Below are 24,196 nucleotides of genomic sequence, written 5' to 3'. Positions count from 1 at the left end.
AAAACGGGTTAAATTGATAATCTTTGTTTTAAACCCAAACCGTTTTTTAAACTTCGCTAAAAAGCATGCGCATGAAAAGATGAAAAATACACCCGTAAAAAAAGAAAAGTGGGTTCAGAATTATATAAATGGGACCGCCCCCATCAAAAATTAGATTTTTTAATAAAATTAAAATTTCCTGTTTTACATTTAATGCAAAAAAAATTTGTCCCCCAAACTTTTTTAGAAACGAGTTAAAAGCCCAAAAAAATTTTAAGGAACTATCCCGGGAAATTTTTCTTTTAAAAAAAAGAACGGCAATTTTTTGCGGTTTCGACTTTTTTGAATAAAAAACTAGAAAATTTCTTAAGAAATTCTTTTAAATATCTTTTTAACAAAATTTTCCCTTTTCCCCTTCGGGTTTCCCTTTAAAAGATTTATGAAAAAAAATTTATGTTTCGAAAAATTCACCCATTTATTCCCAATTTCCCATTTAAGGGGTTTAAAAATACCCGATTCGGCCATCGACCATTCAGTCGAATTTGGGGAATATTAACCAGAGTCGACGTTTAAAAAAATGATCAATTTAAAATTAACTGAAAATAGTTTTAAGCATTTAAAGAATAAAACTTTTAAATTTATGTTCAGAAAACAAAAAAAAATTTTTTAATCTTTTAAATTATTCTTTAAATTTGTATTGACCCTTTTTAAAATATTTTTCCCCAAAATTTTGTTCAAATTAAATTCTGTTCTGGAGGGCAAACACCCTACTGAAATTTAAATTTTAAAATTTCCCTACATGGTTTTATCTTTAAAATTTTAAAATGGTTTAATTTTCAAAACCTTTGTAAAATTGATTTTCTTCAAATAAATTAAATTTGTAAAAAATTTTCCTTTTTGGGGAAATATGGTTTGCTTTAAAAAAAAATCTACAGAACTACTGAATTATTCACTTGAAAACATTTTTGAAGAGATAATAATTATGCCAAAAAGACCCCCCAATCACTCTAGTATGCCATTTGACTGAATTTTGATAGCCCTTTTTATAGAAATTCACATAAAACCCCAATGTAATCTCCTCGGTCAAAAAAAGTTCACATATTATAGGGCAATAATGTAACAATTGTTCTGTACATTTTTAGCCTTACAATTTGCCACTTAAGTTTTGTGAACAATTTTTTAGTTTTTTTTCCCCAAAAAAAAAAAAAAAAAAATCATGTCTGAAATCTTGTATCCAATTTTGGCAGTAGCTAACTAACTTAATTTTTACTACCATTGTTTTTTTTCCGGGCAAAAAGTGGGAGACCTTTAGATAAAACTTATGGTTATAAGTGTATAAAACGATGGGTGTACGGATGGTTGTATAGTGATATATAAGGTTACAAAATGTATAGTACTGTAGGGTGAACATTCCGGTCGACAGGAAAAACGATATACATAAGAGGGCATTTAGAAAAATAAAAATGTTTCAAAATGTTAATATGAAATATTGTTTTAACATAACGTTTTGGCACCTTTAGGCTGTTTACTTATTTGTTAAAATGATAAATTAATTTTTTTTATAAGGGTTGATAAATGTAGATTTCTTTAAAAGGGATATATTAATATGCCGTCATCAAATAAATTTTAACAACAATATATGGTTATAATGTTTATCAGTATCTTTTCGTGTCCCATTAAATAAGTCAACCCTCTTAATATTGATGTCTTTAATTTGACTACACATGCAGTTATTTTTATACCCTGAGTCTTAGCTAGCTAATAATAGTAACTTATTGTAGTTTTGTGATTTTTCTCTAACTTTGGGATATCATTGAATTAACTGTATTTTCAAAACATATTTTTATTTCGGAACTTGTAAGATATGGCAGGTCAAAGGCCTAACCAGTGATGACAGGGTCTATGCTGGAATTGTACGGGGTGGCTTCCTTGGCAATATAAATATCTTTAACTGCAACACTCCCTTTGCCAGGAGATCAGTAGTGTTCTTCAAGTAATTTTGTTTATAATGGAGGGACACTGGTCTCCGCCTCAGAGTCCTGGACATAGCCAACCTGACTGCAGACTTTTAATATAGCAGATTTTTGCATGTACTTGAATAAATTTGTGCACTAAATTTTATGTAGGCTGAAATGTGCCATTAATTGTGCCTGCATTAAGCTTGTCTGGCTTTCACAGGTCAAACTGCATGAATCTTCACAGGACTGATCAGTACCATCATTAGTTGTGCATATCGCCATTACGTTTCTCTTCGCTGCACAAAATGGCCTCCAGAGCTAAAAATAGAAAAATCTTGTCCGGTTTTCACGGTCAAACTGCTAGTGGGATTTCAATGAAACTTAAAAGGAGTGATCAGTATTGACCCAAGTTGTGCATATTACCGGCACTTTCTGCTTTTACTACACAAAATGGCCACCAGAGCTAAAAATAGAAAAACTTGTCCGGCTTTCACAGGTCAAACCACAGACACTTGGGGTTTGGAGCTCAAAACGCTTTTAAAATCCAAATAAAATGCATATTTGTCAATCCCAGCACATGTACTGATCATATATATCAAAAAAACTTAAAATAAGCCGTTTTGAAAAAATTTCATATTTCAACATCTATAATAATACACAAGATAAAAATGTTCGTCGGAAAAAATCCGCACCCCTACCGTCATAATCACCATGTATTTTATTCCATTTCCAATATTTTCACATAATCCTTTGATCCATCGACACAGAAGATATACTTCTTCACGATGATGGTCAATTTTTAACTTCAACGGTAATATAAACAACGCAACAGCCGAAATAAACATCAAGATTATAGCCGTTTTCCTTCAATGACATTATCTTTCGATAAATTCAAACGTGCCAGTCGGCTATGACCGAAGCCATCCGATTATGTGGTTCCCAAACTTAAAAGCGCTGCGCATTTTGCACACGGCATTTTGCACACGGCAAAGCTGGGGCCACATTATCGGATGGCTTCGGTCATAGCCGACTGTTGTTAACAAGGATAATTTTGTTGGCCAGTATTTGAGGGAACAAAGAATTGACTTTGCTTTGTTGACTGAAACATGGTATTCTGACGAAAAACAACATCAGTATGAAACGTCTGATCTCAATCAACACGGTTACAAAATCAGTGTTGCAAACAGCAATAACAAAATTGGTGGCGGTGTTGCTTTGACTTGTTTAAAACCGAAAATTAAAAATGAGAAAGATGGGAAAATGGGACCAAAACAGTTTTGAGTTTGGCATATGGAAACTCATTTTTCAAAAGTATAACAGTACACGTAGTTGGTTTATACAGCCCCCCATCCCTAGCCACATGTGAGCAATTTGTAACTGACTATTTCAAAAATTTCATAGAAAGAATATCTTACCTACATACTCTAACTTGTTGATTATGGGAGATTTCAACATTCACCTTGACAATGGTAGTGGTGCAATCTACAAACTTTCAAAATTGCCCTTCATGCTATGGGGTTTTTAGAGCCAACATGTCAACAATGAACACCCACTAAGACAGAATTCATTATGTTTGGTAGTAAGCCCAACTTGGTAAATGTTTAATTAAAGAATTTGATATCGGCCGGTGATAAAATTCAAAAATGTCAGTGTCATAAGATACTTAGGTGCCTACATAAGACGAGGGCCTAAGATTTCAACACATGTTAAGACCAAGTGTAGAACTGCCATGTTAAATTATTTGAGAATAAAGAGCATTCGCAAATATCTGACTCAGGACGCCACAAAAATCCTAGTATTGTCGCTTGTAATCTCAACATTTGGATTATTGCAACGCTATTTTGTTTGGTATTTCAGAAAGTGAGTTACAGAAAATTACAGCGTATCCAGAATATGTGCGCTAAAACTTGTTTTGGCAACGCGGAAAATATGATAGTTCCAAAGACTCTTTATTGGAAACTGCATTGGTTACCAATTAAAGCTAGGATCAATTTTAAAATACTTTGTACAATGTATAATTGTTTTATGGGCAATGCTCCGGTTTATCTTACAGAACTGTTACACAAGCCTGTCATAAAAAGACCAAATCTCAGATCTGTTGATAATATGGATTACTGTTTTGCTGTCCCCTTTAACAAAAGGAAAACATTCAACGACAGAAGTTTTAGTAACCGTTTTGGTCCAACTCTCTGGAATAAATTGCCCTGTATATAAGACAGTCTTTCGACTTTGACATGTTTCAAGAAAAATGTCAAAACCCGTACTTTTTTAGAGATTTTTACGCATTGTTTTAAGATTGTGATTGGGCTGTAAACTGATAGAGATGGTGGAAATGTGTTTAAAATTTTACTGAAATAACCCATTTATTTTTATTTTCTTTTAAATTATCTTTTATTGTTATTTTTTATAACTATTCTTTTTTTTTTTTTTGATATCTTTAACATATTTTTTTGTAGTTCATTTGTCATTTGCATATGTGTGTTTTTTTTTATCTATATGTACATACTTTTATTATCCTTTTGTACAACGCCATTGAATATGTATATAGAAATAGGCGTTTAATTAAATAGAACAGTTTCAGTTTCAGTTTTATCTTAATTGAAATCAGAAGTAGGTCCCAGTAGCCAAAAATAGAAAAATGTTTTTAACACACATTTCTAGCTCAAATTTTTGTAAGGTTAGTCTAGAGTTAAGAAGTTGGTCACACAGCCTGATTATGGAAAAACCTTGTTAACTTTCTGTCCAATTTATTGAAATTGTTGGAAAGGTTGTTTATGCAGACTATTATTGAATAATGAAAATTCTAAATAACATCTGAATTGATTTTATTATAGATTTGACTTTATCAATAAATAAAGAAGTATTTCATTTGAAAATCAATGTGCAGAGATAATTACGACACACATATTATTGCATCAAATGTGCAGAGATAATTACGACACACATATGATTGCATCAAGGTACAGTACATAGATCTGTAACATGGAAAGCTATACAAAAGGATGTACTCTAATTTAGTTAATTAAGTCTTGTAAGATGACTCAATTAACTGACTTTGTATAGAGTTCCAGTCAGGTCATGTCTTTCATTAGATAGCAACACTAAAGACTCACTATTACTGTTTCAATATTCTATACTGCAGTCAATAAAAGGGTGTTTCGCAAACTGATTTCTGCATTTCTCATCTATTAACTTGCCTAGCAATACACAGCACTAGTCTGTTGGAACATAACCACTTCCTAGGCTCATAAATAACTTTGGAAGAAATACGCCTTTGTTTGAGTCACTTGTTAGGGACATTTACTTAAGCCAGAAGATGACCCTATTGATTTTGAGGTCAGTAGGTTAAAATCAACATGGCCTTGATGAAAAATGGATTGTATTATCAAGCAATGTATACCTCAGTGCTTTCAGTGCTTTGATTTGATTATACATGTAGAAAGAAACACTAAAGGTATCACATGTATTAATATATATGTTATCATCAGACAAACGGCAATAACAGATGAAAATATATATTAGTTAATAAAATAACAATTTACTTGCAATTTCGCCATGGCACAATTTACCATTTTTTACAATTTTTCATCTTTCAAATTTAAGATTTTGATATTATATGGAATGAACAGTCTCCAACATAATTTATATGCTCTCTTTTGAAATCAAATTGATTCAGAGACAGGTTTTAGATTTCTTCTTTCTGATAATACTATTTCTGATAATACAATGAACATGTATATAAAAATTTACTGATTTATTTGATAGCATGAAATAAATCATAAATAATGACTTGATAATAAGTCTCGAAGTAACGGATTATTTCTCTCTAAAAATAACAAATATGTCTTCCTGTTGTTTGTTCAGATGTTTATTCAGGTTAAAATCACATAATGAAACATGCTTTATTTTGAATTACATAAAATGATTAAAATAAATAATTTAAATTTCTGTTGTGGTGTTACTGCTGATCAATGCATTGGTCCTAGAAGCTTCGAGAACACATACTGTACAACAATTTGACAGACAAAAACACGAAACACGACAGAAAACAATAAAGAAACACCTAGCTTTAAATCGTCCTTTGAAAGTAGTTTAAAAAGTAACATATCAACACCGAACTCACAAAACGTTGCAGATCAAACAAATTATCACAAATTGTAACTTATTACAGCCACTTTACATAGGATTACAACAGTAATTTTCTTTTGATGTTATAAACAATTAACAAATACATAGTCATTGAATGCTGATTGAAATTTAAGACAATGCGGTGCTTAAATTTGTATCCGTCGTACAAACTGTATTGAACTGTAAAAGCTAGTCTTTAGTTAAAGAAAGTAATTAAGTTCTAGCAAGTGAATACCTAGAAATTACTTGAAAACGATATTGCCTGAAAAAAACATCGAACTAAACTAGAGCGAAATTTCGTCAGCTGCTAGAACATGATCGACATGATTCTGTCAGTATTGTGTCAACATATATCTGGACACTCGTTTGTGAGTGCATTATTATTACAGTAGAACATTTTTCCTAACATAAAAAACAGAAATTGTAAAAATGAGATGTATCAAAAGTAAGAAAAATAGTGTATAATTAAGAAAAAAATACAATGAATATAAAAGGATAATACACGTTTAATTAATTCTAACCTGACAAAAATATAGAAAACAATTACAAAGGAAAACATAAAAGATTGATTGCAACATAATGCATGCTCACATTTGTAAGTGTATGATAAAAATACAAAATCATCATTTACTTTCGAGAACTATATTTTGATATAGAAACTTCAAAGTTGTGCTGTTTTTTTCTCATATGCATATACATTTTGTATAGAAAACATCCATGAATATAAGATAGAGAAGCCCTAAATAACGCCCAAAGCGACGTTCTCGAAAACGTTGCAGGCACCGTTTGAATGAGCTTGCTCATGGACGGCAATGATAAAGGCAATGATAAAGGCAATAATAAAGACAATGATAAAGGCAAAGGCAATGATAAAGGCAATGATAAAGGCAATGATAAAGGCAAGTTATCGTCCGCGTACCCTAGCATCGACTTAAGGAGAATCCAACATGTAACATGAACTGGTAAAATTTTGAATTTTGAAATATTCGCAGATGTGCTCTTATGATGGTTATCATAGGACCTTGAATAAAACACTCACGCTTGTGGCATTCCATTTAAAGCGGTATATGGTCCCAAATTAAAATAATGCGTGTACCTTAATACTAAATAAAATTGAATTTTGAAAGAGGATCAGAGGTCATAAAGACTGCATATCACGGATCAGCTGCAGTCACAAGACAAAGTAAAAATCAGGCAACATATCCTAAGTGTGATTAAACAGTATTCAATTAGTATACTGGAACCACCCAACTAGAAAAAACGCCAAATTAGAAAGATGTAAAGTACAAAAAAAATGCGCTTTCAACAATAATGTCGTGCTGAACGATCTTTATAGGTAAAACATTTGACATCATGGACTGTATGAATGGGGTAACTTTTTTTGGCTACCACGCGGCAAAATAACACCGACATGACAATAAAATAGAGAAAAGCGAAATCCCTAAAGAAGACCTAAACGACAAAATTGAAAATGCTGCAGGCTTGGTTGATTGAGCTTTTTGATGGACGAAATGGAAAATGCAAGTTACTGTCCACGCAAATATACTGAAATTATTTTAATTTGTTTCAAGAATCAAATTTAGCGAGGAAACACAAATTGTATGAAGTTAAAATAGAAAATATGGAAAACTTAAAGAACTCCAAAATCTTCAAAATTGAAAATACCACAGACGGTTTGACTGAGCCTGTAAATGGACAGTAGTGGTTTGTTTAAGTTACTGTATACACGCCTTCAACATTCAAACATGAAATAGAGAACTTTGAATTAAGAAACAAATTCAGATGCGGTACGGCGGTCATTATGGAACCTTCAATGTGATACTTTGTTGACACTCCATAAGTCAAAGGCGTATGGTCCTCGAGTTAAAATGATATGCAGTTAAGCCTAAACTAGAAAACAATAAATCTTAAATGCCAGCAGCGACTCAAACTAAGATTAGACCGTTCTAAACATTAAAAAAAGTCTGGAAAAAAAGTGTGATCCCTCGGAAGCATTAATCACAACAAATTTGTATGAAAATTGCAAAGTCAAATTTATAAACTAAGCAATGTTAGAGTAACGGTTAAACATGCTAACTAAGAGGTGAAATGCTAATCAATAAAACATTCTTGTTAATTAGGGAGATACAATCAATATCATTATGCTTTTCTAAACACTGATTGTTTGGAATATTATGAGTCTTATTAAACATATCAACATCAACGATCATACAAGTTAATATAACACTACAATTCACCGAGATATCTACTATGTATCATATTTATCAATAAAATGATACAGTTACACATTTGTACAATACATCTGATTTTTTCTTCTTTTTAGGTATAATATTAAGTAACTTAACTGACGTTCATGACTTCTTTTGACGTTTAAGTCCTCATATTTCGAAATGAGATAACTTTTACATATGCAGATACTCCTGTCAAAGTATTGGCATCTATGTTGTATAATTTCATCGTGCCTAATATATATATTCGTCCCGACTTTTTATTACACGCTCTAATTCTTTATCAGAAATCGGTTCAACAACAAAATTAATCTCTTTCCAAGCCTTAAACAAGTACGATTTATTTAAAACTTTGTCAGTAACTTTCATCTTTTTGTTATTTTTCTTCAGTTTCATCACAGGAAATTCAGTGTTCATGAACTCAAAAACACCACCGAAAGAATATCGACATTTAAGACATAAAACTTTACCATCGGATTTGAATTTCTCATCTTCAAATTTTGGCTTTTCATCACGTACATATATAACCCTTTTAACAACATCATCTGCAATCACTATATGATGACTTTGAAATTTTCGAATATCTGTTGACAAACAGAGAAAAGCATCACAGATAAAACAGTGAACATGTTTCACACCAGGAGTAAGGTTTGCCATCATTTCTTGTTCTCTTCGCTGCTCGGTTGCTACTTTTTCTCCCTGTATGACATTCAATTCCAATACCCACTGTTGTTGGTTTGTCTCAATGCTGTCACGTAGATCTTGCAAAACACGTTCCATTATTTTCTCGCGTACTTCAAGTTCTTCTTCCCTTTGTATAAGGTTTGACCCTTCCTCAGTCAGCACATAATAAGAGCTATCTTTTGTTCTTGCTCGGCCTAGGATTAAACGTATATTAATTTCTATTAAGCAATTTGAGTAACACATTTCATAACGGAAGCAAAATTATCAAAACATGATATTATTAAGTAAATGTAGAATTGAGAAGCTGAAACCTTGAACATCAAACATCACAGCTTAATTTGAAATACTTTGTCAAAAGAACTATTTTTGGTTCTGTCTAGATTGTGCAATATCAGCGTTTCTACACACTTGAGTCAGAAGGGCCATAATGAGTTAAGCTTTAAAAACACGGTATAACCTTTACACTGTCAGTGTTACTTAAAGCCCAGGCAAAACAAAATAATAGTAAAAGATAAAAAATAAAAATTTTGAAAATGTCTTTTTGTAGTTTAATCTTATGATTGATTAACGGCAAACAATATTCGTCAGAAAACAATACCTTTTTAAATTTTAAGTATGAAAATTAGAAGTAACGATACCTCTTGATTGTAGCCGTACTATTTCGTTTTTGACATTCTCATACCGAATGACAAGATTGCAAGATGTCACATCCAACCCTTCTTCAGCAACCGATGTAGCTACTATTACCTTATGCCTTCCATTCTTGAAATACTCCAGTACGTCAATTTGACTAATTCTTGACATGCCTTGCAATAAAGAGATCTATTTTTTAAAAGAAAATCTGATAGATAAATTGTATCTTTTATTTCTGAAAATATGACTTCTGATAAATACCATTGCTGTTAAAGAGATGCAGATAACGAATAATCGATAGTGTATGTAAGGAAAAGGGTACTTCTGGTCTACTTTCTGCACATTGTGTGTCAAAAACTACAAAACAACATAAATATGAAAGTAATCAATATCTTACTTTTTCTTCCTAACAGCTCCCGTGCATTTAGTTTTCTGAGGAATTCATTTTCATTTATCCATTTTGTAATTGCCCTAGCCAGATCAACTGTTTTTGTGAAAATAATGCATCTTGATTCTTTTGTCCTCATATGTTGCAATAAAATCGTTTCTAGTTTCTTCAGCTTTGGATTTTCAGGCTCATCTTTAAAGTTTTCCGCTTTGAGACCTATTTAAGTAAACACATTTGTATGTGCACATAAAATATAACAAGAGGGCCATGATGGCCCTAGATCGCTCACCTGACTTATCAAACTCATCCAAACAATTACCTAGACAAGCATTCTGACCAAGTCTCATGACAGGTGAGTCAAAAATGTGACCACTACAGTGATAACAAGGATTATCCATATTTGAGCAGTGCGACATAGTTTTTTTCCCAGGTGACACATATTCAAACTTGACCTAGAAATAATCAAAACAAACTTTCAGACCAATTTCCAGGATACTTGGATCAAAACAGTAGCAACTAGAGTGTTAACAAGATTTTTCTATTTTTAGCTCCGGTGACCTAGTTCCACATGCGATTTCGAACTCATCCAAGCAATTACCTAGACAAGCATCCTGACCAAGTTTGATGATAATTGAGTCGAAAATGTGACCACTAGAATGTTAACAAGTTTTTTCCATATGTTCGAACTTGACTTAGAAATCATCAAAACAAACTTTCAGACCAATTAACAGAATATTTGGATCACAACAGTAGCCACTAGAGTGTTAACAAGATTTTTTTAGCTCCGGTGACCTACTTTTTCATCCGAGATGACCCATGTTCAATTCATTCCTAGCAATGACCTAGACCTGACCAAGTTTGATGAAAATTGAGTCAAAATTGTGACCACTAGAGTGTTAACAAGGTTTTTCTATTTTAAGCTCATGTGACCTAGTTTTTCATCCGAGATGACCCATGTTCGAACTCATCCGAGCTATTACCAAGACAAGCATCTTGATCAAGTTTGATGATGATTGATGCAAAAATGTGACCGCTAGAGTGTTAACAAGGTTTTTCTATTTTTAGCCTCGGTGACCTACTTTTTCATCCGAGATGACCCATGTTCGAACTCATCCGAGCTATCACCTTGACAAGCATTCTGGCCAAGTTTGATGATGATTGAGGCAAAATTGTGACCTCTAGAGTGTTAACATGTTTTTTTTTTTATTTTAAGCTCCTGTGACCTAGTTTTTCATCCCAGATGACCCATGTTCGAACTCATCCGAGCTTTCACCTAGACAAGCATCTTGACCAAGTTTGATGATGACTGATGCAAAAATGTGACCGCTAGAGTGTTAACAAGGTTTTTCTATTTTTAGGCTCGGTGACCTACTTTTTCATCCGAGATGACCCATGTTCGAACTCATCCGAGCTATCAACTAGAGAAGCATCCTGACCAAGTTTGATGATGATTGGGTCAAAAATGTGACCACTAGAGTGTTCACAAGGTTTTTCTATTTTTAGCTCCGGTGACCTAGTTTTTCATTAGAGATGACCCATGTTCGAACTTATCCAAGCAATTAACTAGACAAGCATTCTGACAAAGTTTGATGATGATTGGTTCAAAAATGTGACCGCTAGAGTGTTCACAAGGTTTTTCTATTTATAGCTCATGTGACCTAGATTTTCATCGGAGATGACCCATGTTCGAACTCATCCAAGCAATTGACTATACAAGCATCCTGACAAAGTGTGATTGGTTCAAAAATGTGACCGCTAGAGTGTTCACAAGCAATTGTGGACGTACGACGGACGACGGACATTCACCGATCCTAAAAGTTCACCCTGAGCAAGCTCAGGTGAGCTAAAAAAAAACTGTATCCGTAAAGAAAGCCCAACACGCCAAAATTGAAAATGTTGCAGGGCTGGTTTGATTGAGCCTGTGCCTGGACGGTAGTGGTAATTGCAAGCTACCACAATTATATAATGATATATATACAAAGAAGCAAAGCCAAGTTAAGTTAAGAAAACCCCGAAGGTTAACCACACCAGTAAACTCTCAACCACTTATTCAAAATCAGAAAATGAACAGTTTTATCGTAAAAACATCCTTATAACCAGGTGTTTCTCTTTTCGTTTTGTAACATTTTAGTTTTTTTCATGATATCAATTCCAAGGAATATGTTCCGTCTATTGTCAATCTAAGACATTAAAGAATGCTTAAATAGTCGAAAAAGTAGGTAAAAATTACAATTTGAGAATACGTGAACTTTATCAGCGTATTTATAATGATCCAATTATCATTATATTAGATTTAGAATAGTTCATAATTATTTTTAATTTATTATTTACTCATTTTGTACAATCAATGGTCAATCCCTCACTTGTGTAAAGATTAGCTAGCATTCTGTCTGTCTCATTTTCTTCACTTCCTGTCTCAATAGAATTTTCTAAGACTGCCAATGAATCGCAAATTCGTGCATCCGTGTGCATCATCAGAGCTTTATTGTAGACCTAAGATGAGAAAAAGGAAAGTTCAAATTTCAGAATTATTACATTTACAGGACTTTTCAATCAAACGTTTGCCAAATATCTTATACATTATTTTACAATTTAGCCGTCTTTAATAACAATATTATTGCTTATTTGCATCTCCATAAAATGTTTATCTCTAACATGTTTATGTGTGAAATGAGGCAATTTATAAAATATATGCTCTCTGAAAGATACTTTTTGAAAGGCATTTTCAAGAATCAGAAATATATAGTTTTACTTGTCTAACAATGAATACGCCTTTTAATCGGTCCCAGCTTCATGCTTTTTATTCAGTTTCATCTTAATTCACAGTTAAACGGCATAATGTATCTTGATGGACATGCAGTATTGCTGTTGATTGCGAGCTAGGTTCTCGGACGTGTCATTTGTAAGACATAAAAATATCTGTAGAAACTTATTTTAACGAAAGCAATAATGTATGAATAATCACTTCTAGATGACGACAACATGGGCTTAACACCCGAATAACACGGTCATTTCGAAGTTTAACTATATTATCCTGGAAACTGCTGATCCACTGAATGAACTGTTCTGAGCCTTTGTTGAGAGGCACTATACAACAATCCTTTATTGATTCCTCGTCTCTTGAAAGCATTGTTAAACCTTAAAACAATGTAAAATCAAACAACCAATCAATCAATCAATCCCTATGAGGTTTGACAATTTGCTATCTATGCTGGTTAATTCTGCATTATCTACGCTTGTATTGAATTGCATTAAAGGCATATTATACCTCAGACATTGTCTAGGAATGTCAAACAGGTTTTTAATAATGCTATAAAAATGTAGTTAAAGTATGTAAGATCTTTTACATGAAAGTAGCAATGAACGTGTATAAATGTGTCATATAGGTAGCACAATGTAAACAAAATAGTATTTTGACATCCTTACAAAATACTAATATACTATAATTTTACCTATGCCAATAGAGCAAATACAGTAAAATTTAGGTCATCTATGTGGTAAATGAGTATTTTATAAAACTGTAACTAGATACCAAAAATAAAAGTTTTTCAGAAATAAAATTGATGGCCTTTCTGAGGCATATTGTTAACCAATGTATTATCAGATATGCATGCAAAATGCAAATAATGGTCAGTAAATGACTTGGAATCGGTATATCATGTTCAAAGCAATGATCCCTTTCTTGCTGTACGTGCACATTTGAGTAAAAACTGGCATTTTTCAAATTTATATTTAGAGAATTAATTTATTTATACTTTTTTGTGATGTTTGTTGGGTCGGAACGGTTACTCTGATTATTAAATGAAAAAGTTCTTACTGTAATGATTCGCCATATACTGATCTATTTTGTTCATGATAATCACAATAGCCTCTCTATACCGATCATTTGATCTCTTTTTAGAGACCACTTTATCTGCAATGAAAAACAAGTAGAACGTTTCAGAAGCATTCGATTTGAAAAATAATTTTACTTTATATTAGTGTAAATTCAAAATGCCAATCAATGGCTGACATCCTTCTATTAATTAATTGTAATAATTGCACAGCCACAGATAAAGTAACCTTGTTTGGTGACCGAACAAATTCTAATAACTGTCTGAGTAAGTTTTTTATTCATGCTTTTTTATTTGAGCACATTATTTTAATTACATCTACATTAATGAAAGGCTTGCAGATTTCTAAAACATAATGCTTTTAAAATTGAAAAGAAGGAAAGTGTGTGCTTCTAATTTTCAAATATATGTTAAAATAAATACATTTTTTTTGTAAATGAATAAATAAAACTTTCACTACATAACTGGTCATATAATCTCAAAATGTCAAAAAGAAACTGAATGCAAAAGGGATTTACATTCTTTTGCTTTATTTGCAAATTCACACTGTTGTTCATAATTATCACGGGTTCTGCTTAGAAAGTGTGCATCTAAGTTGGCCATAATGTATTTCATATGCTTTTTCACAGATGCTTCTTCGATGCTGCCACCTACACCAAGACTGGCTGTAAGTCCTACTATCTAAATTTAACCCAAAAGGCAAATATTATACATATAATACAAAATTGTTCAGTTAATATTTTGAAATGTAAATAATCTAATATTAATAACTGCTATGATGTGCTTGTATTTTGACTCAAAATGTCTTTACATGAACTATTGGTCTAACCTTTGGAAAATATGTTTTAGATATAGTTACTCTTACGTGACTTATAATCTATGAATTTAAAATTATTTATCTTAAAATTTCAAGATACATGTGTAATTGGACAAGGTTTGTTCCGGAATTAGCATATTATATATTTTGTGTTCTGTAATAGTCATAACATTCCGAATGAAGGATATTGAACCCAATAGATCTGCTTAATTAATTTTTACCTGTGGAAGCCCGACATTGTCCCGTATTTTCATATCTAGGTAAACACTCATCACTTGGTTGTAGCTGTGGTATCTTGTAGTGTGATGGCATTCATCGACCACAATCAAGGAAAATTCTTTTATACTGTTTACTTCTTTAAGTTTCAATGAATTCAAAAGGACTTGAGATGTAACTACAAGTATATCTCTTCTGTAACAAACGTTAAAATGTTTTTAAGTATAGTAACAAATTCAATAATTAACTCTCTATACTGTTCAGTACCATTTATGAATACTGTAAGTAAAATTATATATGTTCCAAATAAACTATCATTCTGCTAATTTAAGAAGGGTTTGAACAGTTTAACAATGATTTCTAACATGTTCTATCCACATGGAAATTTTAAAGGAAAATAACGTTCATAAAGGAATATAAAGTTAGCATTTTTATACCTATATATGTAATCTTTCAAATAATGTTTTTTCTCTCGTTGCACTCTTCCAGTGATCACTTTGGTTGTGTAGTAAGGCAAGTGTTTTGCACATTGTTGTCCCTGTTGAAACGCCAAAGGTTCCGTATTTACTACAAATATAACCTTTGCAGGATCACCAATGGCTGTTTTTGACCGAATGTGATCCTGCATAAAAATGGAAGAAGGAAATATATATAAGCATATTTTGTTCTATTTTATTTCTACTTGTTCTTATTGTTATCATTTTGTACAACTTATGTGTCACTTAGTACAATATTGAGACTATCAACTAGAATGGTAATAATAATATTGTTTACGGTGATATCATTTTTGAAATGGTAATTCCATTTGTAAATCTATTACATTTCAAAATAGATATTTCGCATGGTTTCTTCTTATACAAACTTCTATCGGCAACAGATTTCTTTCAGCGTTAAAATAGAGTAGAACAATAATGAAAATTAATTTGAATAATTTGATCAATAAATCGTCCTTGTCTGATAAATATATACGTCTCAAATTATTTTTTTTTTTGCTATGCGTCATTTGAAAAAATGTATAACGCATAAGCTTTATTTCAATCGATAAGATAAGTAAAATAATTACCTGTATAATTTTGCATGCAACTCTTGTTTTACCTGTATTTGTAGGTGACACAATGATTACGTTCTTACCCTCCCGCCCTTTCTGTGCTAGTTCCATCTGATAGTCTCTCAAATCTATGGGAGTGTCCTCTACATCCTTTCTTACATCGACATCTGTTGTATAGATACACACAATATAAATATAAAAAAAAAATCTTTAGAATGATTAACGTGTGTAGACATTTGATATGATACATACAATATGTATGTTCCTTGTTAGATTATATTTGGTTTTGATTGAAAATCCTTAAATTTTGGTAATTTGTTCTACAACTCTGTAAAGTTTTAACAACATGACTTAGTTTGTTGAAGCTGGAAATATTCGCAAGTTTTTAACAAACGATGTTTTCACGACTATAAACGTTCGGGGATATACGTCTTCCACACATAAAACGCTAACTTTAAAGCAGGAAATAATTTCACAGAATACAGTAACTTAAAAGATACAAGTACAAATCAATTGAGAAGCTCCGCGCAAAAAATGCGCTCATTACAGATACCTAACCAAATCAACCCTACTATTCCGGATGTTTTGTAAATCATTTAAATAAGCCTAATTATACTTATCGTATGCACTGTCAATGAGAAAGAGCGCCAGATATCAAATTTTAAAAAAGATGCTTTCTCTGATGATGTCTACCTGGTAAGGGAAGTTATTCCAATACAAACAAGACTTACAAGACTTGTAATGTGACATGACAATATTGCAACATTGTTCTGTTTGTGTCACTATTGTAGTAAGTTATATTAGATGAAAAAACATATTAAAGCATGTACATTTTCTTTTTCACCAATAATGCTGCTCATTTTCTACAAATATCAACAGCTAATCATGGTATGAAATATCCATATAATATGTAAATAAGCCATAACAAAAACTTTCATCGACTTTATTTTTTAAAATTTTGCGGAAAATGGTATATTATGATATAACAAGAAAAGAATTGATGCAAAGCATCAAAGGGCGCCCAAGCAAGAAATGCAGCAAGTGAAGATGAACTAGTAGACATCTGATGACCATATATTCTTAAAAACTTTTCAATAGTTAATTGGGTTTTACCAGAATGGTATATCATAGATGAATGGGCGGACGAAAGACATTGTTCATCATGAACTTTGGTAGGCTTGCTAGAGATTAGAATATTAAATCTATTTTCTTTGGAACATACAAAACAGATGTAACAACTATACAAAAAGTATATAAAAAATAGTAACATCAGGTATCAATAATGACATAAGATACAGAAGTAGTCCCAGATAAATACTGAAGGTAGAACGAACACTCACTGGAATGAAAAATTTGGAATGAATTTCAAAAAGACCAAATTCAGGAATTTATTTTGTTATACGAGTTAACCAAAATAATGGTACATTCAAATTATGAATAAATTTTCATGGCATGTTGATATGGTGAAACATTATTTATCAATATAACATGGTACAGAAGATAACTTTATCTTCTGAAGATAACTATATCTTCTGTCTCATATATTTCAAACAGGTATGAGAAAATTCTAATTCACTAACGTCATGTTCATGAGAGTCAAAGATATAAAAGCTACTTAACATCGGTAATAAATAAAAAGCTATTTTTGATTGATTTATCGGAAGATCAATCTACTATTTGGCTGAATTGCTTCAAAATCCTCGTATGACAACCTCATGTTAAAACTGCCGACGAAAGTGTCTGTTGTTAAAATGTTACAGTATTCGGCAAATCAACGTTCCCCTTCAACATTCATAAAACCGATTGCCTTTAAACAAAATAGAATCAACGTTTTACAGCAAAAATTCGGTAAATCGGGGTCGATTTAAATATTCACGGCTAAAAAATATCAGAAGTGCAATCAGGGCCGTAAAAAGAAAGAAGCAAAGAACCTACGGAAAAGACAATTTCAAAATGATAATACTATGATACAACTTTTCGTAAAAAATTAGCAAACTTAAATTGCTTCGGTAAATTTAAATAAAGACTGCAATTTATTATTGAATATGTTTGCATTCCATGTCCTGCAAAATTCGTTCGTTATTTATTACACTAGCGCGGCACGAATGACCGTTTCGTTAAGCTAAAACTACTTCTATAAATATATTTTCGAACTTTCAGTTTCACAATGTTAAGGTCATCTATTTTCACGTGTACATAGCAATAAAATATGCATAACCCACTGTGTACTACTAAATAATAAGTAATTTCCTGTAGGCGATACATAGGTAAGAAATAGATTACCGAATTTAAGTTTATTTTTAGTTTTGTCTTTAATACTGCCTTCGTGAAACTTGTTCTCGTTCTAATTCATTAATGCTGCGAATCATCGAAGGGGATTCGAATACATTACTTTACATAATAAAAATCAGAAGTAATTATTGGCTCCGAATTTATTTTTAGCTGTAAATCGAAGGGATTAATTGATAAAAATCGGGTACATGGACACAAAAAAATAGTAAACATAAATAGCTCCGCGCCTGTGGGCGCGGAGCAATAAATCAATGGCGATCACCAAATGAATAAAAATACATAAACTAGACTAGTAAATGGGAACAACTGGCGAAAGAGAAGAAAGTGTAAAAACATTGTGTCCTGGAGAAAAAACGTGTTTGTTTTTTGTACAAGCTACTTTAAGTGTAACATCACAAAGAGTCGTTAACAAATTTAAATTGTCAGAACCCAAAGAACAAAAATGAAATGCCATAACCGATAACAATATTACAAATCATAACATAAAGTACGATTTTTTTCTTTTTACTACCTATGCACAGGTGCACAAAGTAAGGATGCGACGCCTCTAGCTCTTAACTGTAAAGATAGGATTTATCTTTCCAAAATGGATGAACTAACCTGTTGGTAAGCCTGGTATGACATCTTCTTTATCATCGTCTCCAAATTGTGCTAAAACATATATTAAATATTATCTTAATTTTCATTGAAAATTTATCATAAACATTTTTACTGCTTTTAAATTTGAATGGAAAATAAGAAATATATGGTGACACTTTTTGCATATCGGCGTCGATAAAGTCTCACTCAAACCGTATTTTCTAGATGTCATTTTTCAGATATATACATTATTGCCTTTAATTCTGTACAAGTCATTCTTTGATGGAAAAAATAAAATAAATGATTAACTTGAGATATTACATCATATATCAATAATAAAGAATGAAATATATACCTTCAATATTATCATTTTCAGTAGAAGGATTATTACTTCTACCGGATGCATCTTCTTTCTGTGAATTCCAAAAAGAAAAAGATATAGAAGCTATCCAATACAACAGGACAGTATTGTTTATTAAGACTCATACATGTATTAATCAGAAGTATTATTCAATTATTTTTAGCGTTAGATCGTATAAATTTACTGCATTTTCTAGTTTTCTGTTCAATGCTTCGATTACAGTTAAGCGGGCACTTAGGTCGTCTTCACAAAGAAACAAAAATGAATTAACTGATCCTGACGTTTCTTTTTGTTTATTATAAGAAAACGGGACAAAATTTGACAGTTGTTTTTCGATGCCATATCACAAAGGGGAAAACCCTTTACCTTTAGCTTTTCTATGTCATCTTCATTTTGCTGCATTCGTGAAGCTAAATCAATTATAGCTTTTTCATTGCTTTCGGTTTTCGACATAACTCCGGACAATGTGTTTGCGTCCAATTCATACTTCTGCATCTTTTCAAGAAGATCCTCTTTAACACGTTCGGCAATCGTTTTCATCTCTTCTTTTTCAATACGAATTTGATTGTTCTTCAGCTTATTGTAAATAAAATAAAGCCAAATGAACAGATGATTATAGGATAATATTGTATTGTTTATATAAATATTGTACTGTAACAAATATTTTCATCGTCAGAGTTTTTCATCCCACTGCATGATAATAGTTTCACGAAAAGTTGCATTAAATTAAATTCTTAATCAAATATAAAACGACTAAATACAACGGTATAAGCAAAAAAAATATTTTAATGTTCCCCGTTAAAAGGACTATCTTTTCCTTTAAAAAGTACTATATATATATTTTAGTTTTGTACAAATTTTGTTAACGATAAACAATACATACCAAAGTTAATTTCTTAACAGCTGAAATCGCATCAGAATCACCAATAAGCATATTGGGATCTTGCAAAACCGATATAAAATTATCAAGATAACAATGTAATTGCTGCTCGGTCAGCTCTTGATTAGCTTTGTGGCACAATTCGTTCCTATAGTCCCTTGCCTAAATAAAAACAACCAAAGCTACAAATTGTGTACATGTTACGGGTATATCTATGGAGTCTATGGTAATTATGAATGAATACGTCAAAATTAAAAAAGAAAACTCAGTTAAGCTTTAACTATACGGCATTTAATTCTTTTTCAGAATAAACTGTCAATTTACTAAATATGAAATACAATTTGTTTTCTTTGAAGCACGCGGGCATCCAATGGATTATAGTCGCGCAGGATCTACTTCTAGAAATTATAAGTCATCAAAATGCGATTAATTGTCTTATTTTCGTCAGTGAATAATACAAGTATAAAGTCATGAAATTTACAGGACATACCCGAGAAAGAATGTCATTTGGAGGATCGATGACACATGCAAGTTTCTGCTGGAAAAAGATGGCATTGATCATGATGTTCAAAAGACCTGATGCATCTGTTAACCTTGCTGAATCGTTCGAACATTTAGTGTCTGGAAAATAACACTTAGCAATGCTCCATGCATTAGTTGACCATTCACTCATGTCAGAATTTCTGAAAGATGGACTAGTAAAACGATGTTCTTGTACAATAAAGTCGAAAATTTTACTACATATCCCATCAGGGCATTTTCTTCTATTCTTGTTCTTAGTACAAATACAATCTCGGGATTTTTGTCTATTACATTGCCCACCAGCATGATATGGAAGAATATTGTCGAGTGTACAATTGCAAGGTGCTTGTGCATTCGGTTTAGCCTTTAAACTTTGCACTAAAATGCTATGCTTAATTGCAAATTCGCGGTCTACAAAAGGTGCAAGTCCTTGCTGCAAGAATTCGAGACCTTTAATTCCTCTTATCCAGTTTTTGAATTCAGGTTTGTCCAGTTCATTTTCCTCGCTTTCTTGCTCAGTCCTATGATCAGTGGCATCATCTTTATCATCAACATCAGTATCACCAGTCATGTCACTCATCTTCTAAATTTGTTTTACTTTGCCATGTTTTCAACTGTAAAACGAAATTACAACAATGCAGTATATAATAAAATGTCTCCCACTCTTTTTGCAGCCGATTCCGTCTTGATAAAGGCTGTTGTCCGTAGTAGTTGTACTTGTTTTAGAATTTAGCTTATACATATGAATACGTATAAAGAATATATTCATGTAAAGATATATATTTTAAAGAGCCTTGTGTAAAGTTATTCGGTATGCACAAATTATTTTTTGAAAGCATAACACATTTGATTCAATGTTGATATAATTATAGGATAATGCCAATATTATCGAATTTTTAGTATTTATGCCTAAACCTTATATCTATACGAGGATTGATCAAAAGGTTCTTGGTTCTCAGTTTCGGAAACAGGTTGAAGTCAGGGGGGCCAAGTCCGGAGAATATGGGGGATGGGGAAGAATTTCAAAGCCGCAGTCATTTGCAGCAGCCATCGCAATTTGGGATGTGTGCGCTGGCGAATTGTCGCGCAGGAGCAGAACGCCTCGAGTTAGTTTGCGCGTTTGCCTTTTACGCGCGATTTCTTGACGCAGAGGTCTCACTTCGTCTTCATGGTACATACCGTTATCGTACGACCTTGCTCAAGGTAGGCAATCATGATTATCTCCTGACTATCCCGAAAAATTGAAGCCATCATCTTCCCTGCTGATGGCACCCTCTTGAATTTCTTCGGAGGGGATAAGCCAGGGTGCTTCCACTACACGCTCTGTTTTTTTTTTATTATTCTGGATCGAAGTGATGGACCCATGTTTCATCCTGACTTACGATCTGGTAGATAAAATCAGGTTCATCCTCGTTGTGAGACAAAAGATATCTCGAAATGTCAAGCCTGGTCCGTTTCTGGTAGTCAGTCAACTGTCTGGGGACCCATTTGGCGGAAACCTTTGACATGCCATTGACATCAGTCAGAATTGCCTGAACTGAACCAAAGCTTATACCCACTTCCCTAGCAATGCTTCACAGGTATCGCCTTCTGTCGCACTTGACCAGATCAGCTTCGGTAGTTTCATCGCTGGTGGCCTCTTTTGGCCGCCCAGGCCGCTCATCATCTCAAATGCACTCCCTGCTCCTCTACAATTCAGCAGCCCATTTTTTTCACAGTGTATAGGAAGGGGACTCCTTCCCAAGTGTATCCATGATGTCTTCATGGATTTCCTTGGCGACGTCCCTTTCTAATAGAGGCACTTAATTAATGACGGCTCTGATTTCAACTTTCTCCATTTGGTCTAAATGACACACCCCTTTACTGATCAAAGTCTGTTTTATGTTACTTGATCTGTGTAAATCGCGTGTTACTCGGTCAGTAATCTTCACTTAGATATCGGTATCGACGTATCGTGTGTAAATGTCAGTGTAGTGGCTAGAAGTATATCTGGCCGAGAACTTTTTGATCATACCTTGTATATTAATCAACGAACAGAATGAAGCAAGTCTATTAATCACATTGATTAAGCTTGTTATTAAAGATAAAAAATCAATCAATAAGCCATTTGACATAAATATCATTTAACTTAATAATATTATGATCCTCATCCATGTGAGACTTCAATTCACGATAGCACGGATACCATAAAGATATATTAAAAATATAGTATGCTCGCCCCCGCCATTTTAACTTGTTATTTCTTGGCGGGGTCGCGGGGCGAAAACACGAATGGCACAGATAAGCCACAATAGTTAACACAATATGAATTTGATATATACACAATGTCATTTTATAATTAACAATTAACTTACTTATTTGCCTCACCGCACCTCTACTCTATACCCTACTCTACTCTCCTACACTTATATATAGTTACGCACGTATGCACGTAATTTCTGTTATCAAAACCATCGTTGCTTTTTTTTCTCTTGTAGCTAAAGAGACTTCAGCGAACAGGGTTTATAGTACTGCTGGACCTGTTCGCAAAATGTCAAAATAAAAGCGACATATAATTAAAGTTATGGAAGCCAGAACTATTTTTCTTGGAATAAGCTTTACATAATTACTTTATAAAATACAATGTGTCAATATACATGTATGTATACATTATACCTTTTAAAAAGTATCCATGGCTTAAACAAAATTTTACACCCGTCAGATAACAAACGTACTTCCTGTAAAATAAAATAACACGTAGAAGTTTAAAGTTTTATCTGCGCATGTTCTGATTCACAAATTAAAACTAACTTTGAAGGGTATTCTTTTATGCATAATTCTGACAAGTTAACATAATTATGATATGAGAAAATCCCCATAAAAGCTTTTATTCTTTACATTTTGTTAAATATCTGCTTTAATGAACATAATTCCAACTGATTGTTAGTCTTCGCTGCAAAAAAGTATTTGTTTTCATTGTATGTACGAGTAAACTCATTTCTAAAAAAAATATTATCGCTCCATATGATATTTATAATCATTATTTATTGGCAGCTAGAAAGCGGTCACAGAACAAAATTTGTGAAAATCAAATTATTTTCAGTGTTTTCACAAATAGTCTGTATAAACGGTATAAACGTCAATTAAACTTTCATTTCGGCACTTTGCCAGAGAGAGAGCCTGCATGTTTACATATGGAAAATGTTGGTTGTAATAACCGAGCATTAATTAGCAAGAAAAGTCATTGGCAGTGCTCACCCCTCTAGATTCATGCAAAATTTGATATAAATTAAGCAAGAAAAAATCTGTATGTTTGTAAAACAAATGTAAACAGTACTGTAATATTCCAATGTTCCGGAATATGCAGGAAAGTCCTTACTCTATCAATTTGTAGGAGACAGAAAAAAAAAATAGAGATTATTTGTATAGATATATCAAAGTTGTGCTTTTTAAGTCATACTTTATTTACAGTCAAAATATATCTTTTTTTAATTTTATCTATTTTTGTCCTGAAAATAAAAACATTAATTACGTTCTTTAAGGCTGGCTACCAAGAAGAAAGGCAAGCTTCAAGTAGGACTAGTTCGTTTAAAGATAGACTAAAACCGTTTTGACATATATTTTATTGAGGGTAAATAATTTAGTTAAGCCTATTCTTATTTTCAAATGGT

At 32.5% G+C, this 24,196-nt stretch overlaps 1 protein-coding gene across 1 annotated transcript; it reads right to left on the bottom strand.

Annotated features, from left to right (window-relative positions):
* Positions 1-5,699: 5,699 nt before the first annotated feature.
* Positions 5,700-23,347, bottom strand: LOC132721344 (antiviral innate immune response receptor RIG-I-like). The gene is made up of 16 exons (XM_060705669.1): positions 23,202-23,347; positions 20,515-21,160; positions 20,028-20,186; positions 19,511-19,720; positions 19,139-19,196; positions 18,805-18,855; positions 15,928-16,079; positions 15,302-15,486; positions 14,870-15,059; positions 14,350-14,512; positions 13,816-13,911; positions 12,964-13,136; positions 12,362-12,491; positions 10,008-10,214; positions 9,616-9,783; positions 5,700-9,171 (listed from the first exon to the last, which is right to left on the bottom strand). The coding sequence occupies exons 2-16, from the start codon at positions 21,124-21,126 to the stop codon at positions 8,528-8,530; spliced, it is 3,198 nt and encodes a 1,065-aa protein (XP_060561652.1). The 5' UTR covers positions 21,127-21,160; positions 23,202-23,347; the 3' UTR covers positions 5,700-8,527.
* Between the last annotated feature and the right edge of the window lie 849 nt (positions 23,348-24,196).

Source organism: Ruditapes philippinarum, unplaced genomic scaffold (assembly GCF_026571515.1).
Source record: "Ruditapes philippinarum isolate M1 unplaced genomic scaffold, ASM2657151v2 ctg363_1_1_1_1, whole genome shotgun sequence".
Lineage (NCBI taxonomy): Eukaryota > Metazoa > Mollusca > Bivalvia > Venerida > Veneridae > Ruditapes > Ruditapes philippinarum.
The sequence above is the reverse complement of the archived record's forward strand: the minus strand, read 5'-3'. Positions and strand labels throughout refer to the sequence as shown.

Bases quoted from the DNA above. Each gene is read 5' to 3' on its own strand.
- LOC132721344 (XM_060705669.1), bottom strand. From the start codon at position 21,126: ATGAGTGACATGACTGGTGATACTGATGTTGATGATAAAGATGATGCC. The intron at 20,187-20,514 runs GTATGTCCTGTA...GTTTTTATTTAG, and splicing joins CAAATGACATTCTTTCTCGG to GCAAGGGACTATAGGAACGA. The intron at 10,215-12,361 runs GTGAGGGATTGA...TTACTTAAATAG, and splicing joins GCTAGCTAATCTTTACACAA to GTCTCAAAGCGGAAAACTTT.